General features: G+C 38.3%; 2 protein-coding genes across 11 annotated transcripts in view; one reads left to right on the top strand and one right to left on the bottom strand.

Moving 5' to 3' along the window:
* LOC149575418 (C18orf8) overlaps nt 1–26,372 on the bottom strand; it is a 148,467-nt gene that overhangs the window by 101,095 nt on the left and 21,000 nt on the right. For 6 of the 10 annotated variants that reach the window (XR_016360170.1, XR_016360171.1, XM_089815150.1 and 3 more), the window contains 4 exons: nt 18,645–18,778; nt 11,916–12,017; nt 11,475–11,827; nt 11,066–11,325 (listed from right to left, as the gene is read on the bottom strand). Coding sequence is in view for 8 of the 10 variants with exons in the window: in XM_089815150.1 (XP_089671276.1) it covers nt 11,066–11,325; nt 11,475–11,648 (434 nt within the window). In the remaining 2 variants the exon portion in view is untranslated. The remainder of the gene's footprint in view (nt 1–11,065; nt 11,326–11,474; nt 11,828–11,915; nt 12,018–18,644; nt 18,779–26,372) is intronic. The other 4 variants (XM_089815153.1, XM_089815154.1, XM_089815157.1 and 1 more) reach the window with 2 other exon arrangements.
* LOC149575419 (uncharacterized) lies at nt 15,341–18,923 on the top strand. Its single transcript, XM_089816039.1, has 4 exons — nt 15,341–15,473; nt 15,591–15,743; nt 15,829–16,048; nt 18,833–18,923. Exons 1-4 carry the CDS (start codon nt 15,341–15,343, stop codon nt 18,921–18,923), a joined length of 597 nt encoding a protein of 198 aa, XP_089672165.1.

The following is a 26,372-nucleotide window of genomic DNA, read 5'->3' as shown; positions in this document are numbered from 1 at the left end:
TAACCTTAGCTTCCTGAATTTTAGTATTTTGCAAGCTTCTCAATGAGTCTCTCACTAAGTTCAGCTTCTCAAGAGCTTTCGAGTATGAGGGATCAGATTGGAGACTTATTTAAACTTCGACTAGGGTCTTGTATAAGTTACACTTCTTCCTCCTTTGATCTTTTGCTCTCTTTTTACCAACTACCTCAAATAGCTTCATCCCACCGTCTGTTGTGACTTCCCATCTTTTGATAGCATTTGAATGTTTGACTATATTGTGATTGTACCATCTAATCACCCTTAATAGCAGTATTGTCCTCATCTTTGAGTAAGGAGGTGTTTAGAGAAAAACCCTTTGTTGTAGATACTTGCTAATATTCTTGGTTCAACAAAAAGACTGTGGCAGTTATGGGATGATGATAGGACAAGGTGTAAGGGCAGACTTCCACAATGGATCACTCAAGGTTTTTCCTAAAGCTGAATAATTTCATACATTCATCAAATCAATCAAGTCCACAGTAGATTCTTCTTGCTCCCTTCTAGAAGTTTGTCCATGTATACCATACCCCCTTGTGATCACTCGTACCTCCAACTAAAGAGTCAAAGAGGTTAAAATTCCCAATCATTTTTTACTAGTAAAACCTTTCTTCTCCTTTCCATTCAAATTTATATCCCCCTATTTTACCTTGTTGCCTTTCACTCATATTAAAGTCACCTCCCACAATCCACATGACATCTTTCACTTGGCACATCAAATTCACGAGGGTGATTTGGTCATTATGCTTATTGGGAGCATATAATGAGCAAATTCCTAATTCCTTCCCTTCCACATTGAGGATTACCCATAGCAATCTACTACATAGGGATGAGCCCCATTCAGTAATGAGCTTTTGTCATTTAGGCCAAATAAGTATAGTTGTGCATCCTCCACCTCTAATATGAATTGCCTTTGCATCCTTCCAAATACACTTGAGAGCTATATCCAAGTGAAAGACCGTTGCTTTGATTTCTTGGAGCATGACAAAGTCTAATTCTCTGTAGTTCCTAAGGAATGTTTTGGTAACATATTTTATGTCAGGGGTTTCTAGACCTTTAACGTTCCAAGATATGAAATTGGCATTCATCAAGATGGCTTTAAGGATCTATGTCCATTGGAGCTTTTGAAACAATTAGGAAGTTTCCTCCTAGCCATCTTGGTCAATTTATGTCATGTCCCCTTCTCAGTACTGAAGAGATGGGCATAATTTAATCTATCTCCACATCCGGATAGATTAAATATTGTTGGCAGGATGTTTACCAGTCACAACAGGAGTTTAAAGCAACGTCACTTCAGAACTTCATTAAAGTGAGAGGAAAAATAAAGTCATTTCATGTTTATAAAGTATTTTACTTTATAAAGTGACTTAAGTCACTACAGGACGAAAATGGAGTTTTATCCCACATCCATCGTGCCAACGTCTTTCCCTCACTTCGAGGTTATAAAAGGGAGAGCCTACATTGGGATTATCACCAAGAAGAATGTTATTAAATATTCAGATAATACTGGTTGCTTAAATGTGACTGGCTGAGCCTTGAGGACGAAAACCCTCAGGACTGAGATTTTCAGGAAGATTGGACGTCACCCTAGTCTTCTTTCCTAGGAGTATCATTGGGAAATAAATCGGCAAGTCTGAAAAACGCGGTGGAACAAGCTTGTGGAGGTAAGGAGATCTGAGTATTATTTCCAGTCTGTGGTTTACATTCAGCAAATTCGACTTCCTACTTACAGTCTGTTGAGGTGCTTAAATCGGGTGAATAGTTAAGAGGAGAGACGACAGTGCCATTAGTTGTTAGTGTAATATTTCTTGGATGTCCCTTCTGGAGTTTAACCCGTGGGATCACCACGCATTTGGAGGGGCTGATACAGAGCAGTAATCGCAAGTTGAGTGGGCATTCCGTCAGGTGGTTTCGCCAGACATAAAGAGACACGCAGTCGGCAGGTGTGTGGGCGTTTGAATCCACTGGGCGCACGTTTTAATATTTTCCAGCGGGCTCGCAGCAGGTGGTCACTGATGGTCGGCACTGAGAGCTTGAATCTATACCGGTTGGAGGTTTGGGAAAAACGCGAGTAAGGCTGCCGCAAGTTGAAGGAAACCGGCTCTATCGCATGGCGGAGGGCAACCAAGGCGGGTCGATAGCAGACTCGGGTAGTCAGCGCAGGCGTCTTCAAAGACTTCACTCCAGCAAGCCCAGAACACACGAGGTCTGTAACGTCCATGCCCGAGACCCCCCTTTTTGGAGTTGTTTGCTGAAACACGTTAAAATTTCCTCAAGTGAACTTTTGGACATCAATGTATTCATTAGTTTGGATCACCCTCAGGTTGTAAAAGCTGAAGTAATATTGTTATTGATATACGATTAAGTCTGAAGGTTCTGCTATCAGTTTCCGTGCATGTTTAGTCATTTTAAAATTGTTCATTCGAAACTGTACACCCCTCTTGATTTCATGTTTCTCTTCATAGTTTCCTAAGTCTCATGTAATCATAAAACCGATTCCAAGAGGTTCCAAGCTACATTAGGAAGGGTTTTGCAGCTGTTTGACGAACTCACAATCCAGATATATTAATCACTGTCCTAACAGTTTAAGAACAGAATGTTATCAGAACATAATACAGATTGCAGGAGAACTGTTTGACAGAATGACTATTTAACTCTCTCTCTCTCAGTTTATAATCCACTAATATAACTCAGAATACTACAGTGGTATCAGAGCTAGAGACCCTGCCAGCCTGTGGAAAACTATTATTGCAGGTTTATGAATGAGTAAGAGGCAGTATACATTCCGACATCTTCAGCCGGAAAGGACAGAGTCTTCAGAACATTTGGTAGTGGAAGACAGTTATTCGGTGGATGAGACTATAAGCTTTGAGCTAGAAATCCAGGTTGAACAAACCACTAGAGTTGAACAGGTTCAGGAACAAGTACAGGTTTCTCCTATGGCACGTAATGAGGAAGCAATGGACAGGGAAGTAATGGAGACCATGCGAGCTATCAGGGAAGGACAAAATAATATTGCTGCAGCATTACAACAGCTCACAGGTGCCATGCAGCAGTTAGCTCTTGTTAATAAGAGAGCTCCCAGCCACCATAGTGAAGGTGGTAGCATTGCAGGAACACCCCGCACAGTAAGGACTCCTACTCGGAATACAGATAGACCCTTGATGCCTGTTTTTGTGGGAAATAACGCTGAAGAAGTAGTGGCTCATCCTGAAACTCCAGCCTTGTTAGCTGAAAATGTTATAGCTACTTATGACGAGTGGGATTTACTTCCGGATCATATAAAACAAAACCTGAATTTTAATCAATTTTTGAACCAAAAGAGGGAAGCTGAAAAAATCCATCATGATAGGAGGCCCAGGATGCAAAACAGGGATCTTAAACATGCTATGAACAAATTAACACTTCCCACGTTTGATGGCAGCAATAAAACTACAGCAAGGGCGTGGATTCATAAATTGGATACTTACCTAACACTCAAGCCCATGACAGAAACAGAAGCTATCCAATTTGCTACAATGCATCTTGAAGGCGCAGCCTATGATTGGTGGCACCACGGTCTAGTCACTCAAGATCACGGACTCATCACTTCATATGAGGTTTTCAGCTCAAAGCTGATCACCCGTTTTGACAGGAAAGACATCGAGGTTTACTACAGAGATTTGGCTCAGTTACGACAGAGCGGGGCTTTGGATCATTATATAGATGAGTTTCAGCGGATTTCAGTAATGGTACCTGACATGTCCGAGCAACGCAAGGTGATGTTATTCACAGAAGGATTGCAGGACAGATTTAGAGGCTTGGTCAAGGTCCTAAAACTGAACACCTTGGATGACGCCATTAAGATTGCTCACGATTTGGACACTCCTTCGTTGTCACAGCCTCCTAAGAAATCCTATAAAGGATCCTCTTCTTATAAGGGGAACAAAAAACAGCAAAAAACAAATACCCCCAGATTGGATTTTGAGTCACGCAATGAATTGAGGAGGAAGAAGTTATGTTTTACTTGCAGGGAGCCTTGGACTCTTGATCACAGATGTTTGGGTAAGGGCAAAATCCACTATGTTGAGATCCATTCTGAAGAGGAGGAAGAGGTAGAAGAACCACGGGAAGAGGATAGCAGTAGGGACAGCGAAGATGAGAAGGAAGATGAAGAGCAGATGGGTAAAGATAAGAAAAAGGAACAAACTACTCCTGAGCAATCTCCAGTTTTAGCTACCCTATCTAGTGATCCAGCATGTCATCCTTTCAGGGTGAAAGGGGTTGTTAGAGGCCAGCGTATTATTTGCCTTTTAGATACAGGAGCCTCGCATAATTTCATTAGCACACAGATGGTATCTAGGAGGGGATTACAGACAGTGGCCATACCTGAGTTTGATGTTAAGGTAGCTGGTGGAGATGTTTTGAGGTGCACAAAGAAGGTAGCCGGGCTTCAGATTCAGTTTGAGGGTTATCTTCTAGAGTCTGATTTTTATGTGGTTGATCTAGATGGGTTGGATGCTATTTTGGGCAAACAGTGGCTGAGTACTCTTCGTAGATATACATTTGATCATGTGACTATGCAGTTGGAGTTTTTACAGGGTGATAAATTGGTGATCCTTAAAGCTATCTCTGATAATAGTCCCAGGGTGATTTCAGCTCACAGGATGGAGGCTATATTGAGACATGAGGATATAGAGTGGGCTACTCAGTGTTTTATCTCATCCAAGGAGATTCAGGGTACAGGACAGCGATATCACTGCGACATCCAAACAGTTATAGACAAGCACAGGGGAGTTTTCGAGGATATTCCCCCTGGAATTCCTCCAGATAGGGGATTTGAGCATATTATTGAGCTTGAGGAGGGAGCGAAACCTGTTATTACTATGCCTTATCGTCATCCTAGGCATTACAAAGAGGAAATAGAGAAAACGATAAAGGAGCTTTTGGATATGGGACATATCAGACCCAGCTCTAGTCCCTTTGCATCTTCGGTAGTGTTGGTTAAGAAGAAGGATGGCACCCTTCGGATGTGCATAGATTACCGTGCCCTGAACAAGAGAACTATCAAGAATAGGTATCCGATTCCCCGTATTGATGAATTGTTAGATGAGCTTCATGGGGCAGTTTATTTCTCCAAGATAGATCTTCGCTCGGGGTACCATCAGATCCGGGTCCGGAAAGAAGATGTGCATAAAACAGCGTTCAGATGCCATTACGGACATTATGAGTTCTTGGTGATGCCTTTCGGGCTCACTAACGCACCAGCCACCTTCCAGTCTTGCATGAACCATATTTTTAAGAAACAGCTAAGGAAGTGTGTTTTAGTATTCTTTGATGATATATTGGTTTACAGCAGAACTTGGGAGGAACACATACAGCATTTGGATGAGGTTCTTAGCATCTTAGTGGAGAACTTTTTATTTGCGAAGGAATCTAAGTGCGAATTTGGATTGACTGAGATTCTCTACTTGGGTCATGTGATTGGAGCTGAGGGAGTTAAGGTGCACCAGGAGAAGATCCGAGCAATATTGGATTGGCCGCCACCGAAGGATGTATCAGAGTTACGTGGTTTCCTTGGTCTTTGTTCCTATTATAGGCGGTTTGCTAAGGGTTTTTCAAAGGTTGCTGCACCCCTTACTGATTTGACTCGGAAAGGGGCTTTTTCTTGGACAGAGGAGGCCATGATTGCATTTGATAGGCTGAAACAGGTGATGAGTTCATGCCCAGTTCTAGCACTCCCGGATTTCTCTAAGCCCTTTGTTCTAGAATGTGATGCATCGGGAAGCGGAATAGGGGCAGTTTTGATGCAGGACCGGCACCCCATTGCCTTTGAGAGCAGGAAACTTCGGGGCAGCGAGATATTGTATTCCACATATGATAAGGAGATGCTGGCCATAATGCATGCATTGGCAAAATTTAGACAATATTTGGTAGGGAGTAAATTTACAGTCAAAACTGATCATAACAGCCTACGTTACTTCCTTGAACAGAAAGAATTAAATGAAAGACAACAGAAATGGGTCAGCAAGATACAAGCGTATGATTTTGACATTGAATATGTCAAAGGGAAAAATAATACTGTTGCTGATGCCCTTTCACGCAGACCACCAGCACGGGATTGTTACATCATTTCTGAAATTTCAGCGGATTGGAAATCACAACTTCTAGTGGAGTATTCCAAAAATGTACACGCTTGTCAGATTATGGATGGCATACTTCAGGATGAGAGGTACAAGGTGCTGAACGATATCATTTACTACAAGAATAGGATCTACCTAGTACCTGATTCTAAATTAAAGGAGGATATTATGCGCACCTTTCATGATGCACCCACGGCAGGGCACCCAGGATTTTTCAAAACCTACAGGCAAATTAGAGAGAGATTCTCTTGGAAGGGGCTCAGGGATGATATTCTTCAGTATGTTAGAGAGTGCCAGACTTGTCAGCAGAACAAGTCAGAAAAGGGATTTCCTGCTGGATTACTTCAGCCTCTTCCCATTCCAGCCCAAAGATGGGAGAGCATTTCTATGGATTTCATTACCGGGTTGCCGAGGGTCCAAGGTAGGGATTGCATCTTCGTAGTGGTGGACAGGTTGACCAAATATGCACATTTTTTTGCGATATCAGCAGATTGGTCAGCTTCTCAGGTGGCTGAATTGTTTTTCCGAGAGATTTTTAGACTCCATGGACTACCCAAAACCATTGTGAGTAACAGGGACAGCAGATTTCTCAGCACTTTTTGGCAGGAGATTTTTAGATTGACTGGTACAGAACTGACTCCGAGCACAAGTTATCATCCACAGACTGATGGCCAGACCGAGATAGTGAACAAGTGGGTGGAAGGTTACTTGAGGAACTACATTGCAGGACAGCAGAGAGCGTGGGTCAAGTGGCTGTATCTGGGGGAATACTGTTATAACTCCACTTATCACATGTCTATACGGATGACCCCTTTTCGTGCTCTCTATGGTTATGAGCCTCTCTCCTTCAGTGATTTGGCATTATCAGACAGCAAAGCACCATTAGCCAGGGATTGGATTGAGGAGCAACAGGACATCCTCCGAGCTCTCAGAGATAATATTCAGCAGGCGCAGAATCAGCAAAAATTGTACGCTGACCGGCATCGCACCGAAAGGAGTTTCGAGGTTGGTGACAGAGTTTTCCTACAACTACAGCCCTACAGACAGAGTTCTTTGAAGAAGAGTGGGTCCGAGAAACTTAAGCCCAGATTTTATGGACCATACGCTATCACCAAGAGAGTGGGAGAAGTCGCTTATGAGCTGGAGCTGCCAGGTGATAGCCGGATTCACAACGTTTTTCATGTCTCGTGCCTCAAGAAAGCTGTGGGTCAGCAGATCGTACCTTCTGAGATTTTACCCCCACTTGATGAAGAGGGTAAGCTTATTCTGGTACCGGAAGAAGTGATTGAAACCAGAGAGAGGAAGTTGCGCAACCGAATCATCAGGGAATATTTGATTCGTTGGAAAGACTTGCCTTATAAAGACGCCACATGGGAAGGTGAGTCTATATTACATCATCCATCATTGAGATTGCTTGAGGGCAAGCAATCCCGGGAAGGGAGGACTGTCATGTCCCCTTCTCAGTACTGAAGAGATGGGCATAATTTAATCTATCTCCACATCCGAATAGATTAAATATTGTTGGCAGGATGTTTACCAGTCACAACAGGAGTTTAAAGCAACGTCACTTCAAAACTTCATTAAAGTGAGAGGAAAAATAAAGTCATTTCATGTTTATAAAGTATTTTACTTTATAAAGTGACTTAAGTCACTACAGGACGAAAATGGAGTTTTATCCCACATCCATCGTGCCAACGTCTTTCCCTCACTTCGAGGTTATAAAAGGGAGAGCCTACATTGGGATTATCACCAAGAAGAATGTTATTAAATATTCAGATAATACTGGTTGCTTAAATGTGACTGGCTGAGCCTTGAGGACGAAAACCCTCAGGACTGAGATTTTCAGGAAGATTGGACGTCACCCTAGTCTTCTTTCCTAGGAGTATCATTGGGCAATAAATCGGCAAGTCTGAAAAATGCGGTGGAACAAGCTTGTGGAGGTAAGGAGATCTGAGTATTATTTCCAGTCTGTGGTTTACATTCAGCAAATTCGACTTCCTACTTACAGTCTGTTGAGGTGCTTAAATCGGGTGAATAGTTAAGAGGAGAGACGACAGTGCCATTGGTTGTTAGTGTAATATTTCTTGGACGTCCCTTCTGGAGTTTAACCCGTGGGATCACCACGCATTTGGAGGGGCTGATACAGAGCAGTAATCGCAAGTTGAGTGGGCGTTCCGTCAGGTGGTTTCGCCAGACATAAAGAGACACGCAGTCGGCAGGTGTGTGGGCGTTTGAATCCACTGGGTGCACGTTTTAATATTTTCCAGCGGGCTCGCAGCAAGTGGTCACTGATGGTCGGCACTGAGAGCTTGAATCTATACCGGTTGGAGGTCTGGGAAAAACGCGAGTAAGGCTGCCGCAGGTTGAAGGAAACCGGCTCTATCGCGTGGCGGAGGGCAACCAAGGCGGGTCGATAGCAGACTCGAGTAGTCAGCGCAGGCGTCTTCAAAGACTTCACTCCAGCAAGCGCAGAACACACGAGGTCTGTAACGTCCATGCCCGAGACCCCCCTTTTTGGAGTTGTTTGCTGAAACACGTTAAAATTTCCTCAAGTGAACTTTTGGACATCAATGTATTCATTAGTTTGGATCACCCTCAGGTTGTAAAAGCTGAAGTAATATTGTTATTGATATACGATTAAGTCTGAAGGTTCTGCTATCAGTTTCCGTGCATGTTTAGTCATTTTAAAATTGTTCATTCGAAACTGTACACCCCTCTTGATTTCATGTTTCTCTTCATAGTTTCCTAAGTCTCATGTATCCATAAAACCGATTCCAAGAGGTTCCAAGCTACATTAGGAAGGGTTTTGCAGCTGTTTGACGAACTCACAATCCAGATATATTAATCACTGTCCTAACAGTTTAAGAACAGAATGTTATCAGAACATAATACAGATTGCAGGAGAACTGTTTGACAGAATGACTATTTAACTCTCTCTCTCTCAGTTTATAATCCACTAATATAACTCAGAATACTACAATTTAATGCTATCAACAATGTTTGGGGGTCTAACCCTTTTCCTTTTGGGGGAGGGCACATCATTCTCTCTAGGAATTTCAATTTATAATGTCTCTTTCATTTCCTCTTCCCTCCCGGTTCTTGGTTTTCGTGTTTTCTTCATAGCACTAAAGATGAATTTATCATCCTCTCCCTCTCTACATAGAGAGCTTGGAAACTCCATCCCCTTCTCGCCATACACCCTCCTGATAGAGTTGTCATTCTCTTTAAAGTCAACTCTCGTGATGACAGAAGCCAATCTACGGGGAGGTGAAAGAGATTTATGACTGGGGGGGGCAAGAATGACAACCAATTCAAAGTTACTGAGCTTATTTTCAAGTTCATAGGTTTGTTTGATTGCATCTAACCCATTATAGACAAACAATTCTTACTTAATAACCTCACACCATATCAAACTACTAATCTCTTTAAGCCCATTAGTAGGGATGATAGGCTTAAAGGTGATTTTCAGATTTTCTAGGGGAGGTATGCTGTTGGATTCATTAGCCTCAACCGACAATAGCACTGGTGGGATCTTGGCCTGCATTTGGAGTTTTTGCCCATAAATCTTTTTAATTTTCTCCAGGACAAACTATTGTGCATTATGAGTTCAGTGCTTGGGCCTCAAACTCGAAGAGGAAGGCAACAAACCTAGATTGCTTTGGGACCAGGAAGAGAGTGCAAAGAGGTAAGATTATCAACTCTAGGAGTGGGAGCTTCATAGGTGTGCTAAAAATAATTTTTAGGGCATCAAGAGAGACAAAGATCTCTTCAGTAAATACTGGAGGCTCGACATTGAGTGAAGGCATGGAGCCATGAGAGGGAACCAAAATAGAGCAAGGTTGAACCAAGTATATGAGAAGGGAGAGATCAGATTTAGGGTTGGTCTTAGGAAGCATTGGAGTTCTCCTCTTAGTCAGAGGACAATCTTTCCTCAGGTGACCCTCCTTCCTACAGAGGAAACATGCATTTACTCCTCCCGAGAAAGAGATGGGGAAAAAATACGCTTGGTCGTGAAGTTCAAACACCACTTCTTTTGGCAAATCACTTCCAGGGTCAATAGCATCATGTATTCTTGCATTCGTGTGTGGAAGAAGTGAATCTGTTCTATCTATTTGAATGTCCTTGCCAAGGGACTCAAGGGCATGTCGAATGAGATTCCAAAGAAATGGCAGGAGGGAACTAATAGTATTCCATTTGGGTGAGGAGAGGGTCGTAATAAAATTATGTGGGTTCTCATTCAAATTATAAAATTATACTTTTTAGATACGACATATCCAACCAGTATGGTTTTTACAATATGGTCTTTATGGCTATATTGAGCCACAAAACTCTCAACCTTCTCAGTGATAGCACTCACTGATTTGTATATATTTATGTATTTATTTTATAATATATTATGTACTTTATCACAAAGAAATATTAATATAACAGATGTATACTTACTTATGAAAGCTTTGCTTCTTATTTATGAAATGGAAAGCCTCTGTCAACTATCACATATAAGAAAAATTTAGATCGTTAACGATTTTACTGTAGATAACCACATCATATTTTCAAGCATATAAGCTGCACTACAAGTTTATGCAAACCCTCATGCTTGCAATAGTGAATTAGATCCAAATATGGTATAATGGATATTTTAAAATGCATTTACAAGGTGACATGAATCTCTTCAGATTGGAGGTTTGCAGCGATATATGTGTGTGCACACGCGTGCATGCAGAATATCCAACTACATTCTAGTTAAAAACATCAACCTTCTAATCCGAATTTGGTAGGCACAACACAATTCTTAAACTGATCAAGAACCATAAAATATCGTGAGGTGATGAGAAATGCTCATAAATTGGACTGTCTCATCCCTTATTTTTAAGTCAAACTTTACAGATAATCCTAATCTCCTAATCTCTATGAAATTGAATGCATACCTTGTCTTTACAATTACTATATCACAGCTTGGGCAGTCTGTCCAGAAGAAGCCGAGTATACATTCAGAATCTGTCTTGCACCGGTGGCTAAATGAACTAAAAGTTTCTCGATTTATGAATTCAACTTCTTGCTGTGATCGCTGAACTCCTAAAATTTTGCCATCCAAAGAATACCTAATAGATAAAAGAGATCCTTCATTGATCGTAACAACAGTGGGAAAATCCATTGGCATAAATTGGTCTGCTTGCCATGAGAATATCTGCAATAAGTATATTAGAATAGTTTTAAAGTTCAGCCAAAGAAAGTTATCTGCAGCCATAACTAACACTCAAATACAACTAGAAACGAAATTTTTACATGAGGGTGTGTGCTCTATTACTTAATCAATATACAGACAATAACGAATACCTGATTGGATGTTGGTGCAAGTACTAACTTATTTCCATCATCATAGTGCAGTCCCACAACTCCCGGAACACTGCATCTTAAAGGTGGGTATTGAATATAAACATGAGACAAAGCACCAGATCCAGCTAAAGCTGCTCTGGACCGAGACCCAAATCCGCCTTGTGACCGAAACATATTATTAGCTTGCTTCTCTCAAATAGAAAAATGTGCCACAGAGCAAAACTGAACTTGATTTTTCTTCAGACGGTAGCTTTAAGATCAAACTTGTGAGATCTGATAAAAATCCAGTTTTACTTTGACAGTTGAGAAGCAAATTCTTCAGAATCTAAGTGTTATTAGCCCTTGCTTTTCAGCTGCAGGAAGATTAAAATCCAAAGGCTCAAACTTCAATCTATAAGAAAACGATGCACCAAATTTTAAGAAGACACACTTCAGACATACCACAGTTTGCATACATGCCTTCAATTGCAAAAACTCCTTTAAGCACATGTCACGCTCAACCGCTGGAACGTTATTTGCTACACAACACCCATATTCCTTAACCTGTGAACATGACTAAAATGTAACCTTCAAGAGGCAATACTTCTTGGCAACAATATGAGAACATCTATTTAGTATTTTCTTTAAAAAACGATGACAAAATAACAGCAATATAACACTAGCAATTTCATTAGAGCAAAATTACAATAATGTATGTTCCACCTTTCACCTTTTTTCCCTTATCTATGATCCTCTCTTTTTCACTTATATATCATGCTGGGTTCGTCTAAAGAATCTGGGTAGGAATTTGAAGTTCTGTGGCAGACTTTTGCAAGAATTGCATGGACCAGTCTTTTGCAAGTACCAGACCAAACTTTGAGGTTGCCAACAAAGAATTTGGCAACAGAGCAAAAAAGGTGAAATGGTAAGGGGGGCCCAATTAAGATTCCTAATGGCTCCAACAATGACACCAAATATCGTGCCTTGCTTGGTGGCCTCCAACTACATCATGAACAGAAACCTTCCCCTAGTGGACATTGAAGGTGAATCGCCGAATGTAAATCCAGCAGTTATCAGAAATGATGCCCCTAGCTGGAAATCATAGATGTGGCTTAGGGGCATCCAAGAATTGTTGCAAGGAATGGATTACGCAAACAGTCATATCTACTGGAAAGTGAATGGGGAAGCAGACTTTCTCTCAAATGCAGATTCATAAAAACTCACCGAGCACTTGCTAAACTGTGGATAATTGTGAGTTGAAACTGAACTGGAGAAAGCTAAAAATTAACTTGCCTAGCCAAGTTCTGACGAGTCACCAAGACTAAGTTGAAACTGGGCCTGCCAAATTTTGCTGAGTTTCAAATTTCCAAAATATGGTTTGATGTTCATCAAAAGTGCATGCTTTATATTTAGGAAATTTCAAGAGTTATGTCTTTTGGAGGAAACTCCATTTAAAAGAGGCCAAGCAAGGAGAAGAAGGCATTTGCAATCGACAATTGTTTTGCTGTCTGCTCCCTGTAGAAGTATTGGACTTTGGCTCATATAACTTGAAGACAATGACCTTCTAGGTTTAGAATGTAGAACAAAAGCCCACAATTTGTTGGATTGATTTCATGTAGAAATCACCATCGAACAGAATTGACTGATTTTTTATGTAATATCAAAAAATAATTTCAGTTAATGGTATTTCAGATTTCTTGTTCATCAGTAAATTGGTTGCTCTGTTTGAAGGGGATGAACATGCCACATTGGGAAAGTAGTAACAATTCCAAGGCTAATCGCTGATCCAATATTTTGGGTGCGTTATGTATTCAGACCCTTATGCATAACACTTTTTATAGACCCTTATGCATAAAACTTTTATTCAGTCTTTGAGCTGTGATCTTTTGCAAGAAGCGATTGGTCTATATTATGTCATGATTTTTTCTGGTTGCAATTATTGAGGGTTTGTACCAGTTTCAATTGCTGCATTCTTACATAACAAGTACTTCGCATTTTGACGCTGTATGAAGGGAAGGAAGTACAGAAAAAATGGGGAAGCAAACTTTCCTAGAGATTCTCCTCCTAATCATTTATTCTTATGCAAATCCAGATGCCTCAACAGCCACCAGAAACAGATAGGTATCATGCCTTGAAAGTCCATAAATTCCTCTCTTTTCAAATGCCGGATATAACAACTAAAACCAGAAAATGCCACTGCTGTCTTGATCGGAAGTATTTTTACAATTTCTAATTACGATCTGCAGAGAGCTTCAAAAGTTAAATGTCAATGTCTGTAAAACTATTTCAAGATTCAATAATAACATTATGGTTGAGAATCTGAGAGTACCTCAGATTGAAAATATCAAGATAAAGTTCAGAGTAACGAGAATCGCCCAAAAATCGCCTGAATCGGCGATTCAGCGATTAGATTCATCAATGGCGATTTTTTTGGAGTCGGAAATCGCCATTGCCGATTTCATCAGGTGAATCGCCGATTTGGTGATTCATCCATAAAATCGCATGAATCGCCTGATAAAATCGCCATGAATCGCCTGCGGCCAGTAAAGTATGGACTTGTAAAATTTAAAAAAATCGCTTGTTTTTTTCGCTTTCTTTTTGACCTATTCTCTTTGTTATAACCCTAAAGGGCCTTCTATTTGTTTAACATGAGTAGAAGAGAGGAAAAGTGAGAGAGAAGAAGAGAAAAGAAAAGCCATAGGTTTCTAACAGGCAAGAAGAAGAGCACAAAAGAGATCAGCAATCCATTTTGGGAGGCCATCAATTGCATTGGGAGCATTAAGGAGCCAATCTCAACACTCCTCAACTCATTTGCAAGAGGTAAGTGCTCATTTTTTTTTTGCATGTTAGTGTATTATGCATTTTTTGTTAAATTTTTATAGTTTTCAAGATTTTTAGTTTAGATCTTGAATGTTCTTTATTTTTACTAAGTTGCAAACTAGGGTTTGTTGTTTTGTAGCTTTTATTAGCTTCAAACTTTGATATTTTACATTAAAAAATTTATTGCAGCAACCTTTGCTTTCATTTTTCGCAAATTCGCAATGGGTAGAAAAGATGAATGTTGGAAATATAACGAAGAGTTTCCTGGAAGAACCAAATATCAAACAAAATGTATTTTTTATAAAGAAAAAATAACTTCTGGAGGTATTTATAGATTGAAATACCACATTGCTGCTATACCTAGACACGATGTTACAATTTGCACTCACCAAACTCCTGAGGCAAAATGCACTTGCTTAATGGCATTAGAAAAAATTGAAAAAGACAAAGCCAATAGGAAAATGCAACTTGAAGGGTTAAGGGGTATTGGCTCCCATGTTCCCGCATCCGCATCCACAGCCGCATCCACATCTGCATCTGCATCAACTTCTGCATCCGTAGGTTGTGTTGGAGAGGGTTCTTCGAGGCCTCCTTTCTATCCTAGTTCTTATGCTCGTGCTAGTGCTAGTGCTAGTCGGTCACATACTGAGACAAAGTCTCACACCAACCTATTGCAGCCTAGAGTGCGGAAAAACAGAATGGATAGTTACTTTGTGCCCCGCACTACTCCTGGTTCCCAACCCACGCTTGAGGGCATGGGTTTGAACAAGGAGATTCATGATGCTGCCAGAAAGGAGATATGCAAATTTTGGTACTTTTGCAACATTCCATTTATTGCAGCCAGATAATTGATTCTTTTTTCTTTGTTTTCTTTAAAGTTAAAATTAAAATTAAAAGTAAAACTTTAATTATATCTACTTGTTTTATAATTTGAGTCTTTGACATCTAAATTTTTTATTTGTGACAGGGCTCCTTATTGGCAGAACATGATAGATGCAGTTGCTATTTGTGGTCCGGGGTTTAAAGCCCCAACTGAGACTGAGTTGAGCAAATACCTCTTGGATGAGATGGTAGAGGACATGAGGGCTGAGCTCGAGGAGAACCAAATGGAGTGGATTGCAAAGGGTTGCACCATCATGACTGATGGTTGGACAGATAGGAGGAATAGAACACTCCTCAATTTTCTTGTATCCTGTGGAGGTGATTGATCATTCTACTTTCCTACATACATAATTGTAAATTTTGATTTGTTGAATGCTAATTTGTTGATGATCCATTTAATTTTAATATTCTAATTCGTTGTTTTGTTACTTGTAGGATATACCATGTTCATCAAATCCATCGATGCTTCCGCACATGTAAAAAATGCCACATACTTATGTGAGGCTATTGAGGAAGTCATAGCAGAGGTGGGAGAACAAAATGTGATCCAGGTGGTGACGGATAATGCAACAAGTTATGTTGCTGCAGGTAAACTTTTAACTTTTCAAGTTTTGAAAATAAATTTATTTGAATTTTGAAATTTGAATTTCTAATTGACTTAAAATTGTTGTAGGTAAACTTTTGATGGAGAGGCACCCCACCATATTTTGGTCCCCTTGTGCGGCACACTGCATTGACCTCATGTTGGAGGAAATTGGCAAACTTGAGTTTGTCAAGTCATGTGTGGAAAGGGCAAAAAACATATGCAAATTCATTTATAATCATTCATTTGTCCTTAGCACATTGAGGAAGTACACAAAAGGCAAGGAGTTAGCTCGCCCAGGTATCACGAGGTTTGCCTCGAATTTCATCACCCTGCAGCCCTTGTTTACATCAAGGGATGAATTGAGGAGCATGTTTGTTGGGCGGGAGTGGATTTCCTCTTCTTATGCTACGACCACTGCAGGGATAGATGTGGCAGATTGCATATTTGATGAGGATGGTTTTTGGAAACCCGCTAGAGAAATCTTGCAGGTAAATTTATTGCAATTTAACATTTAGTATTTTACTTTTACTTTAAGTTATATTATTTTATATTTAAGTTTTGACTCAAATTTTTTGTTTTACTTTATATGTAGGTCACTGAGCCCCTTGTAGCTTTGCTACGAACTGCTGATGGGGAGAAGCCCTCTATGGGCTACATTTATGAGGGCATGGATAGGGCCAAGGAGGCCATCAGAGCCCAATATGCAGGAGTGCAAGAGAGGTATGGCCCTATTTGGGACATCATCGATAGGAGATGGTAGAATCAGCTCCATCAACCCATCCATGCAACAGCTTACTTTCTGAATCCATATCATTTCTGTCCTGAGTTCAAGGCGGATGCGGAGGTTCTCACTGGCTTATACACAGTGATTCAGAGGTTGAGTAGCGATGAAGATAGCGTTGCTGCGATTGTTGAGCTAGACCAGTTCAACAATAAAGAAAGGCCACTTTTCTCTGGCAGGATAGCCATAAATGCTCAGACAACACTACAGCCAGGTAAAAATTAAATAATATATTCAATGTTCATGAATCTAGATTCTAAACTTAAAGTTGATTATGTAATTTTAGAGTTAACTTGTAATTTGTAAATGAGACTAATTGTTTCTATTTTCAATTTTTCTTTTATTGCAGATAGATGGTGGCAAATGTTTGGGGCCACAACCCCAAAACTTCAAAAAATTGCCATCCGTATTCTGACTCAGCCAAGCAGCACTTCTAGATGTGAGTGCAGTTGGTCCATGTTCGAACACATCCATTCGAAGAGGAGAAACAGGTTGACAGTGCAGAAGTTGAATGATATTGTCTTTGTTCATTACAACGTCCGTCTTAGGATCAGACAGATTTTGGGCACTGACTCCTCTCCAATCATTCTGGAGGAGATTGATCCAAAATCAAAGTGGCTCACAGAGGTTGTGGATCCAATCTTCACTGAGGAAGACCGTGTGTGGGTTGACCAGGTGGATATAGCGGCTGAGGCAGCTAGAGCACGTTCTTCAGGTATTGGTAGACGCACACGTGCACGCACAGGCACAGGCCCTAGCGACGTTCGTGAGCCCATCTTACATGCGGGAGATATGGCTCGGCAGTCCTCTAGGACCTACATTAGACGCCTTGCTACTAGGCAGACTGGATACTCAGAGGTTGAGGCTGAGGCTGCAGCCGAGCTTCAGGATGATGATGATGACTATGAGTCTGAGGCTTGAGCTTGAGCCTTGTTTTTATATTTTGTTTACAGATATTGATACTGAATCATTGATAGACATATGTTTCAAACTTTCATGGATCTTCATCTTAGATTCTTACATACATTTATGATTTGATGTCTTATGGATCATCTTACATACATTCTATGATTTAAATCATTATGATCATTTGATTTCTATTTACTTCAGCTAGCCTACAATTTACATTTTAGATAACATAGTTACGTATGTGATGGATTTTATGTTCCATGTTTATGTATGTTAAGTTTTAACTTCTATTTGATGATGTTATAGTGTGTTTTAAGTTATATTCAATAAAGGGTGCATGAAATAAGTTTTAAATTGTTAAAATCTTTAAATTTAAAAGGTTTTTTCAAATTTGCCGATTCATTGCCGATTCACGATTCGATTCGGCCTTGCCGATTCCGATCCGATTCCGATTCTTGTTACTTTGAGATAAACATCTGACAAATTTGGAAAAAAATGACCCTTGTGATCTTGTAGCAAGAGAACAAGGATTTGTTATGTCAAATTATCAAATTCTCTAGATATATGCCGTCATAATGCCGATGACAGATGCCCTAAACCACAACTGAATAGTTTTTCAGATAATGCTTTCCCAAACATCCAAATGATTCTTTCAAATGCCAGGTTTATAGCCTAGGTTGATAGAATAGCACACAACCCAGCATTTATCTCAATTAATAATATTCCATTCAACATACAATCTGAATGTATCATCAATCAGTTCCGGATACTGAATGTGAAAGTTACTTTAGCATTAACCCAATCTGTAACAAGTTTCTGGGTTTATAAGAAAAATCATAAAACCAATAATTATGACCCTATCAGCAAAGCCTCATCATCTGAAACAAGTAATTGCATTTCATCCATTTGAAAAGCATGTCATCTGTGTGAATATTCTCTGCCCTTTTCACATCAGTTGATTGTTGTTTTGCAACTCAAATTTAAAATAGAATTTTAAAAATCATAATTTCTGGCCACGATTTTCTTAATCTCATACCTATTCTAACATAGTTAAGCTTAACACTCAATTTCAATGAATTCTTACTACCAAATATTTAAGAAATATCAACCATTTCAGAAAATACTTATCTAGAAGAAATCCAATAATCTTGTAAACATGACCTCGAAATCTTATGTCACAACACAACTACTTTTCTATAAATCAATCACATACCTGAGGAGAACACTGTACCAATATTCGCTTAAATGGTGATGGAAAAGATGTGGAGCGGTCTGTCATCAGTATTCTCTATGTATGATCATTGCATTCACAGTAGTAAGTTTTCAATAGCACGACCTTACCGATCCCTGTGAAATTTTCACAAATATCAGTATACACTAAAGCATTTTCGGATGCTGTAGCAATATCTCAGAGGATGTGGCAGTTGTATTCAGTGAAGCATCTGTGCAACTAGTATGCAATTTAGATAAATGTGCAAAATGTTACATATAGCAAAGTAGAACCTAGATACCCTGCATTTCAAGACCAATTTTCTTCCTGTTGAAGAAACTGTACTAAATACAGATTAAAAATAAAATTGTGCATTGATATAAATAGAACAAAAAGCATTAAACATTTCATGGAATTCATATTCTTGGTTACTCCAAAAGAACAATAAGTGCATTACTTTATATTCTTGGACACTCCCAAAGAACAATATGTGCATTACTTCCTATTCTTGGATACTCCAAACGAGCAATTAAGTGCAAACAACTTCATCAACAAAACAGAAAAAAACAATAATGTGGACTGACAGTCATTGTCTAATATTTATGCACCATTAAAACCAACAATAAAGCTCAATACATTGTATTCTTGCAGCTTAGACAAAAAGTACCGAAACAAATGTTATAACAATTGCATAGCAAAAAATATAATCAGCTGCCTATTCAATTAAATAATAAGCAAATTATGTGTATCAATCTAGTTTGATGATACCTTAATTACCAATTTTTCCAAACTAAAAGTATAACGTCATCAAAAAACAAGTGAGTTTCAATAGACTAATTATCTTAAGTAATCATACATTATTCTTGGTGCTCAATTATACACTGGGCACACCTAAATACCCTATTCTTTTCCTACAAAGAATACAACAAACTATCCAAATGTCACGAGCAATACCGTGGACAGCATGCTAAATTGTAGCAACTTAATATACTATGGAAGCAACGAACATGAAGAAAAGAAACAAAGTACATGGCATACAAAGTAAATAAAGCTTTATTCACAAAAAAACAATTTAAGAGAACATAAGGACTTCTGAGAATAAATGTGAAAGCTAAAACACTTGGGCAACAAGTCATTTACAGCTAGTTTTATAAGAAATTGTTAATTCTTACAATAGAAAATGAAACGGTTTGCCCTTGACATTTTTTAGCTGAGTGAAATGCATTCCTCAAGAGAATCTGTCATGATACAAATTTCCAATCTCTATGTATTTTAAAATTTGGGACCCATCAAAGCATTAAATTAGAAACCTCCTATACTTTTTCCTACTCATCTGGCAGTTTCAAAAATCATGTGATGGTAAAAGAATTGCAACCCTAGGGAGATTACTGTCTCAAGGGGATGTGCCCCAAACTTCAACCCACTTCTGTCATCCCTCCTTAGTGAGCAATGGACCATGTTCCATTTTGTTCTAATTTCAAACGCATGACAAGACTTCAGTGCAAGAGTGAATACCCTCCAATTTAGTGAGATAATAGAATTCACATTTTAGTCATTCTGAATATTGTGATATACATATGTGTGTGTGTGTGTGTGTGTGAGTGTGAGCAAATCAATATGTATTTTATGTGGCATCAAAAAAATTCTCTGTATACCAAATCCTAAAATTCTTGGGCCCCATTCTCGCATCAAGGTTTCCAAATTTCCAAATTTCATAACAATATCTGCAAAGACTTGTACAACATGTATCAGTCTCTTCAACTGCTCGACACTGATACTTTTGTGTGTGTGTGTCTGTGTTTTGAAATTCCGAGTACATTATATAAATAATCAAAGTGCTATATATCAAAAGGGTGTAAGATACTGTAGTCTATTTATATCAGGGCATCGCTAGTCAATTCTAACCTATCTGTAATTTTTCACATTCTATCTGCAAAACAATCAATATTTCCTCCTTAGCATCCAATTATTCATGGTATTGTGTATGGCTCAGTTGCATCTTTCCCATGCTCAACCAATCCTCTTGGCCATCAATTTTCTTACAAGGGTAACTAGTTTCCATTTTGGGCCTCAGTAAACAGATTTTGCATCATGGTGCTAATTAAAATATGCAGCTTCTTTGCATTGATCAAAGATGGCTTCTTCGAAGAAGACGCCTTTGGTATCTGTAGGATTGATTGCCAAAATGAAAGCAACAATACTAGATCTAGATTGATAACCCTATGTTGTTCCCATTTGGTGTCTGAAAAACATAACCTCACACACTTCAGGTGTTGCCATGTCATAAAACATTTCATCTCTAAAAGATTGACTGCGTATGGGGGATTAAATTGATGTCTGCTACACATATATGTTAACTCTTGTTCACCCAGCTGACTGTGAACAATTTATTATGATAAAATAATGAATGTGTTATTAAACAAAGATCATGAATGATCTATATATACAAGATACAAGAGAATGTTTCTATAACGAAAAAGAGAGGAAAAAGAAACATTCTTGTAGAATGAAAAAGAAAGTTTCCATAACAAATAGAAGGAATTCATGGAAACATTACAAAAAGAGTGACCATGATAAAAAGATGGAAGAGAGAGAAAATAGAAACTATCTAATATCATAATACCCTCCCTTAATGGTCAATCTATCTTTAAAAAAAATAGAAATTTGCATGTCCTCAAAAAGCGTAAAAGGCCGCCTCGGGTTGATCAAAGAGGTCTGCATGTGTTGCAATGTTGGCCTATGGCAATAGTTGCACCAGATTTGCTTCTTCTTTGAGCTATTTTGAGACTGAGCAAATGACAGAGATGGGCCTTTAACCTTGTTAAAGGATTGGGCTGAAAATGCTTGTTAAAAGGAGGACGAAGGAGCACTACTACCAAACTGTTGTTTCAAACGATCCTACTGCAAAAGCTTGGTGCACAAATCTAAGAACTTCAAGTCAACATTAGTTGTAGTATGTTGAGCGTCTCAATAAAGTGCTCATAGGACAATAGTAGGCTTTTCAAAGCAATGACCACCATATCCTCTTCCTCCATTGTATGGCCAATGGCCTCAAGTTGATCTCTGATGTCCTTAATCTTTAGAAGATATTCCTATAAGGACATCTGCTCGTCCATAATAATAGAGAATAGCTGATTCTTCAAAAAAGAAGGCTCTACTTTTATCTGATGTCTTGTGGAGATCCTTCAATATTTTCCAAATCTTTACAGTTGTATTGCCAGACGGTACTTGAGGCAGCTGATCATCAATAACTGAAAGCTTAGGACAAGTCTCGATACCTAGAACAAGCGCCTCAAGGTGACTGTACTTAAAGATGGTCATCATTCTTTGCTTCCAGGTGTTGTAGTTCTTTCTGTTGAAACATTGACTGCCTTCCAGCATAAGCTTGGTGAGAGATGCCATTGCACATTTTTAAATGAAAAAGCATGAAAAATCTGAGATGGCATGAACTTCGAGGTAGATTGATGGAAGACCCAGAAAATTTAAAGACACCTGGATAAGAGCTCAAAAAACCCAGATAGAATCTATTGTTAGATTTTGATTCCGTTGGCTCAAAAATTGAGGCACAGAAAATGATGCACTGAGGAAAAAAAAGACCGGCCCATTTGAGATATGCAAAAACCCACCAAGAATCTCCAAAAAAAAAAATTAAACCAGCACGAAAAAAGAGAGTTTTGAAAGAAACCCTAGCCGTTTTTTAAAAAACCAAAAAAAGATAGATTTGGCTGTTAAAAAATTGTGGAAAACGAAACTATTGGACAAAAACTAGAGACAGAGGGTTTAAAACACCCTAGACGAGGCCCTTTGGAGATGTGCAAAAAAAGTCAGCTTGAAAATGCCCAAAAAGAAGGCCACGAAATTGCAGAAAACAATTGTACAATGAATCCCTAGTTGGGTTTGGAGGAAAAAAAAATGCAAATTTTGAACACACTCAGGCAAATATTTCGAAATTTTTGAACTAATAATTTCAAAAAAGAAATAGAAAATTTTCAAAAAGGTCAAGAATTTGCTCTGATACCATATTATGGTAAAGTGATGAATGCGTTATTGAACAAAGATCATGATTGATCTGTATATACAAGATACAAGAGAATGTTTCTATAACAAACAAGAGAGAGGAAATAGAAACATTCTTATAGAGTGAGAAAGAAAGTTTTCATAACAAACAGAAGGAGTTTATGGAGACATTACAAAAAGAGTGACCATTAGAAAAAGACGGAAGACAGAGAAAATAGAAATTATCTAATATCGTAATACAATTAAGGTGTAGTTGTCAGGAAAAGTGTCTCAACCTTGCTTCTAATATTAAAATTACAAAGGTTGCAACTTTTAGGTTGTAAAATAGAAAACCTAAATTCTTGTCTATTGAGTAAACTTTTAGCCAAAATAAATATTCCAGCGTGTCTTTGCATAGGTCTCTTCAAGCTCAAAGCCCCCTCAACCTTCTTGATCAAAAGTTATGGCCTCAAATAGTAGAACCTTATAAATAGGAAATTGAAAAACAAGTTCAACACTAAGAGAAACAACAGAAAGGAAGTTACACTCATTGACCAGCTTACAATTCATGTTCTCATAAGAATAAGGCATCGACTAGAGATGATGGAGCCACAATGGAATGCCCAAATTGTTGAGTGGATTATAAAGAAGTTTTGACACAAGGAAGAAAAATGATATTTTAAGCCTATGGACTCCACTTAAAATTTGGGTGTTGGATTTCAAAGGTAAAGATTTGGATGCCATTTTTAGTGGTTTTAGCTCATAGTTATTTTAATTACCATTTGATATTTGTGTATTGTATCTCCTACGATCCTATCTATCGAATGCTTGAGATGGAGGTTGTGTGAGAACTTAGTAAGTATTTTCAAGCTATCAGAATTCCAACAAATCATTAGTTGGTGATACTCTTGTGAAGACTTTCTAATAGCGTGTATTACAAATGTAGAGTTTACGAAGTAATATATTGGCTTGCTTTGGAGTGCAGAGTTTCTTTCCCAGAAGGGTTTTCCCCATATGCAATTATAACATACTATATTGTTTATTTTATGATTATATGTGCTTATTCTTTCTATGATTGTAAGCATATTGAAATTTACACAGTTATCTTCAAAAAAATTGTTAAGGAAGCATTTTTTGCTTAACTTTCTACCTTTTATTTGATATTAACATCTGAGCCCCTAAGATTCTAGGTGTTGGGTAGAGGGTTTTTTGGTACTAATCTTTGTATGAATGAGAGCTTGCACAAAGAGATTTTGGTCATATTGCAAGAAGAGATGCAAGCACATCAAGGATAGAATGGAGAAGTTCTCAAGAACAAACTTTGAGCTATTGAAGCTCAAGATGAAAGGTGTGCTCATATACCAAGAGTTATGACTATGAGCTACAAAATCTTGATCGAAATCTGCAACACAACACAGAAAGACTTAGACAAGATGAATAGAAAAGTGAAGGGAATGATCAGACTCGAATCTATCAATTCAATGTTGTTGAATGTGCATGAAAAGACTACCACAACAAACATTTGGAATAGTTTTGGAGAAATTTATCAGATGAAAACCCCTAGTGAATAAGTTTTTCTTGAGAATGAAGATGTACCCCCTCAAGATGGAGGATGCTGACTATGTGGCCGAACATCTAAATGCCTTCAACATGGAAATTACCTAATTGTGCTCTATGGCAATAAAAACAAAGGATAATTGTATAGCCTTGTTGTGCTCAGCCAAATCCCTAGAACCTTCTAGTTGTGACAATTGGAAGCATGCCACCAAGTTCAAAATAGACAAAGTGGTTGTAACTTTGCTTTCAGAAGAAATTAGTAGGAAAACAATTCAAATAGCAAGGGAAGCTCCAATGGTTCTCGAAAGATCCAAAGAAAAAGGCAAGAAAAGGGAAAAGTAAGATAAATCTAGATCCAAATCTCATGGGAGATTCAAATCTCTTGATAGGCTCAAGGAGAAATGTTGCAACAACATTAAAATATAAAATCTAGATCCAAATCTCATGGGAGATTCAAATCTCTTGATAGGCTCAAGGAGAAATGTTGCAACAACATTAAAATTAGGCATCCTAGAAGAGATTATGAGCAGGAGGAGAAAAAGGTATCTTCTAATGATAAGTTTGAGAGATCCTTTTAAGATGAAGGTGATGCTTTAAACGCTATCAAGGCTACTTATGCATTGGAAAGTATGTGGTGGCTATCCTATATCGCCTCTTCCACGACTAAACATCAAAGTTGGTTTAACAAATATAAAGAGTATGCTAATGGAAAGGTGTACCTTGGAGATGATTCTCACCTAAATATTATTAATGGTAGAGTTCAAATTTGATTCCCTGATGGACAAGTGACGAAGTCAGTAGTCTATTGAATATCCCTAGTTTAGCACAACCCTTTTTTTGCAGTATTTTGAATGATGAGTGTATGTAGGTTTCCTCAAGTGGAGGGTGTAGAATGGTTGGAAAAGTTATGGCTCTTGATATTGTTTGAGTTGGCATTCAATTTCTACTAGATGCATGCATGTTTCAGTGCAATTGTTCTTCAATTCTTGTAGTGAATTTGTAAAAACTTTACCTTCACCAATAGAACCAAAAAAAAAAATCTATTTCTAATGGTCATGTTTTCTAGATACCTAAAAGTTCTCATGCTCTTGAGACTTAAGATAACAAAGGTAAAAAAGATGGTATGGAACAAAAAGATAGGTGACATATGTGAGAGGGTTTAAGAACCCTAAAAACTAATAACCTTGTTAAAGGGTTACCACTAAATGATTATAATCTTGAATTTGATTTCTATGAATATTGTGTGTATGGATTATGGAAAACTAAATCACCTTTTGTTTTAACTAGATGTTATAAATCTTCTTGGGTAATGGATTAACCATTCTAATGTATTTGGTCTCATTGAAGTTACTTCAATTTCAAATCAATAAATTATGTTTCTTTCATTCAAGATTACAATAGGAAATGAGTATATTTCCTTTGAAGTAATCTAAAGTCTTTAGTCCTATTAAAAAGTTTAAGGCTCCTGTAGAGAATCAATCTAGTAGGAAGAGTCAGATTTTAAGGATTGATAATGAAACAAATTTTTGTTCAATAGATCTAATATATTGGGTAAGGATTATGAGAGAAAAAGACATAACGCAACTTTGTAAACCCCTCGAGAAAATCAAGTTGCATAAATAATGAATAGGGTGTTGATGAATAGAGCTAGGAGTGTGGTCAATGAGACCAGTCTAGACAAAACATTTCAGGTGGAAGTAGAATCGAACTTTTTATCTAGTAAACATGTCTCCAAGATCAAATCTTGTTGATAAGACACCTATGTTCATGAGGTGTGGAAAAAAGTCTTTGACGTGAGGCATGTTCATATGTGCCTGGGGAGGAGTGGTCAAAGTTTGAGAACAAGGTTTTAAAATGTATCTTTTGTGGGTATGGAGTTGATGTGAAACGTTACAAATCTTACTAGCCATGTCGCAGAGAGAGTTTTGTATAATATAAGCATTATCATTAAAGAAATCAAGCCTTTTCCAAGAATATTTGGTCAAAGAAAAATGGAATAGAAAATGTGATTGAGCTAACTCCAGAGACCAAGAAAATTGATTATCTTTAAAGAAATCAAACCTTCATCTATAATATTTAGCGAAAAAAAAATGGAATGAAAGACGTGGCTTAGCTAAATCCAGAGACTAAGAAAATTGAACATAAACCTCATAATGGAATCAAATATGAGGGCTCAAA

Source organism: Cupressus sempervirens, chromosome 2, assembly GCF_028749045.1.
Source record: "Cupressus sempervirens isolate cs-2001-9-10 chromosome 2, ASM2874904v1, whole genome shotgun sequence".
In the NCBI taxonomy this organism is placed as follows: Eukaryota; Viridiplantae; Streptophyta; class Pinopsida; order Cupressales; family Cupressaceae; genus Cupressus; species Cupressus sempervirens.
Note: the sequence above shows the minus strand (reverse complement) of the source record. Positions and strands in the feature narration are given on the sequence as shown.

Bases quoted from the DNA above. Each gene is read 5' to 3' on its own strand.
- LOC149575419 (XM_089816039.1), top strand. From the start codon at position 15,341: ATGGTAGAGGACATGAGGGCTGAGCTCGAGGAGAACCAAATGGAGTGG. The intron at 15,474-15,590 runs GTGATTGATCAT...TGTTACTTGTAG, and splicing joins TTTTCTTGTATCCTGTGGAG to GATATACCATGTTCATCAAA. The intron at 16,049-18,832 runs GTTTGCCTCGAA...CGGATGCTGTAG, and splicing joins GCTCGCCCAGGTATCACGAG to CAATATCTCAGAGGATGTGG.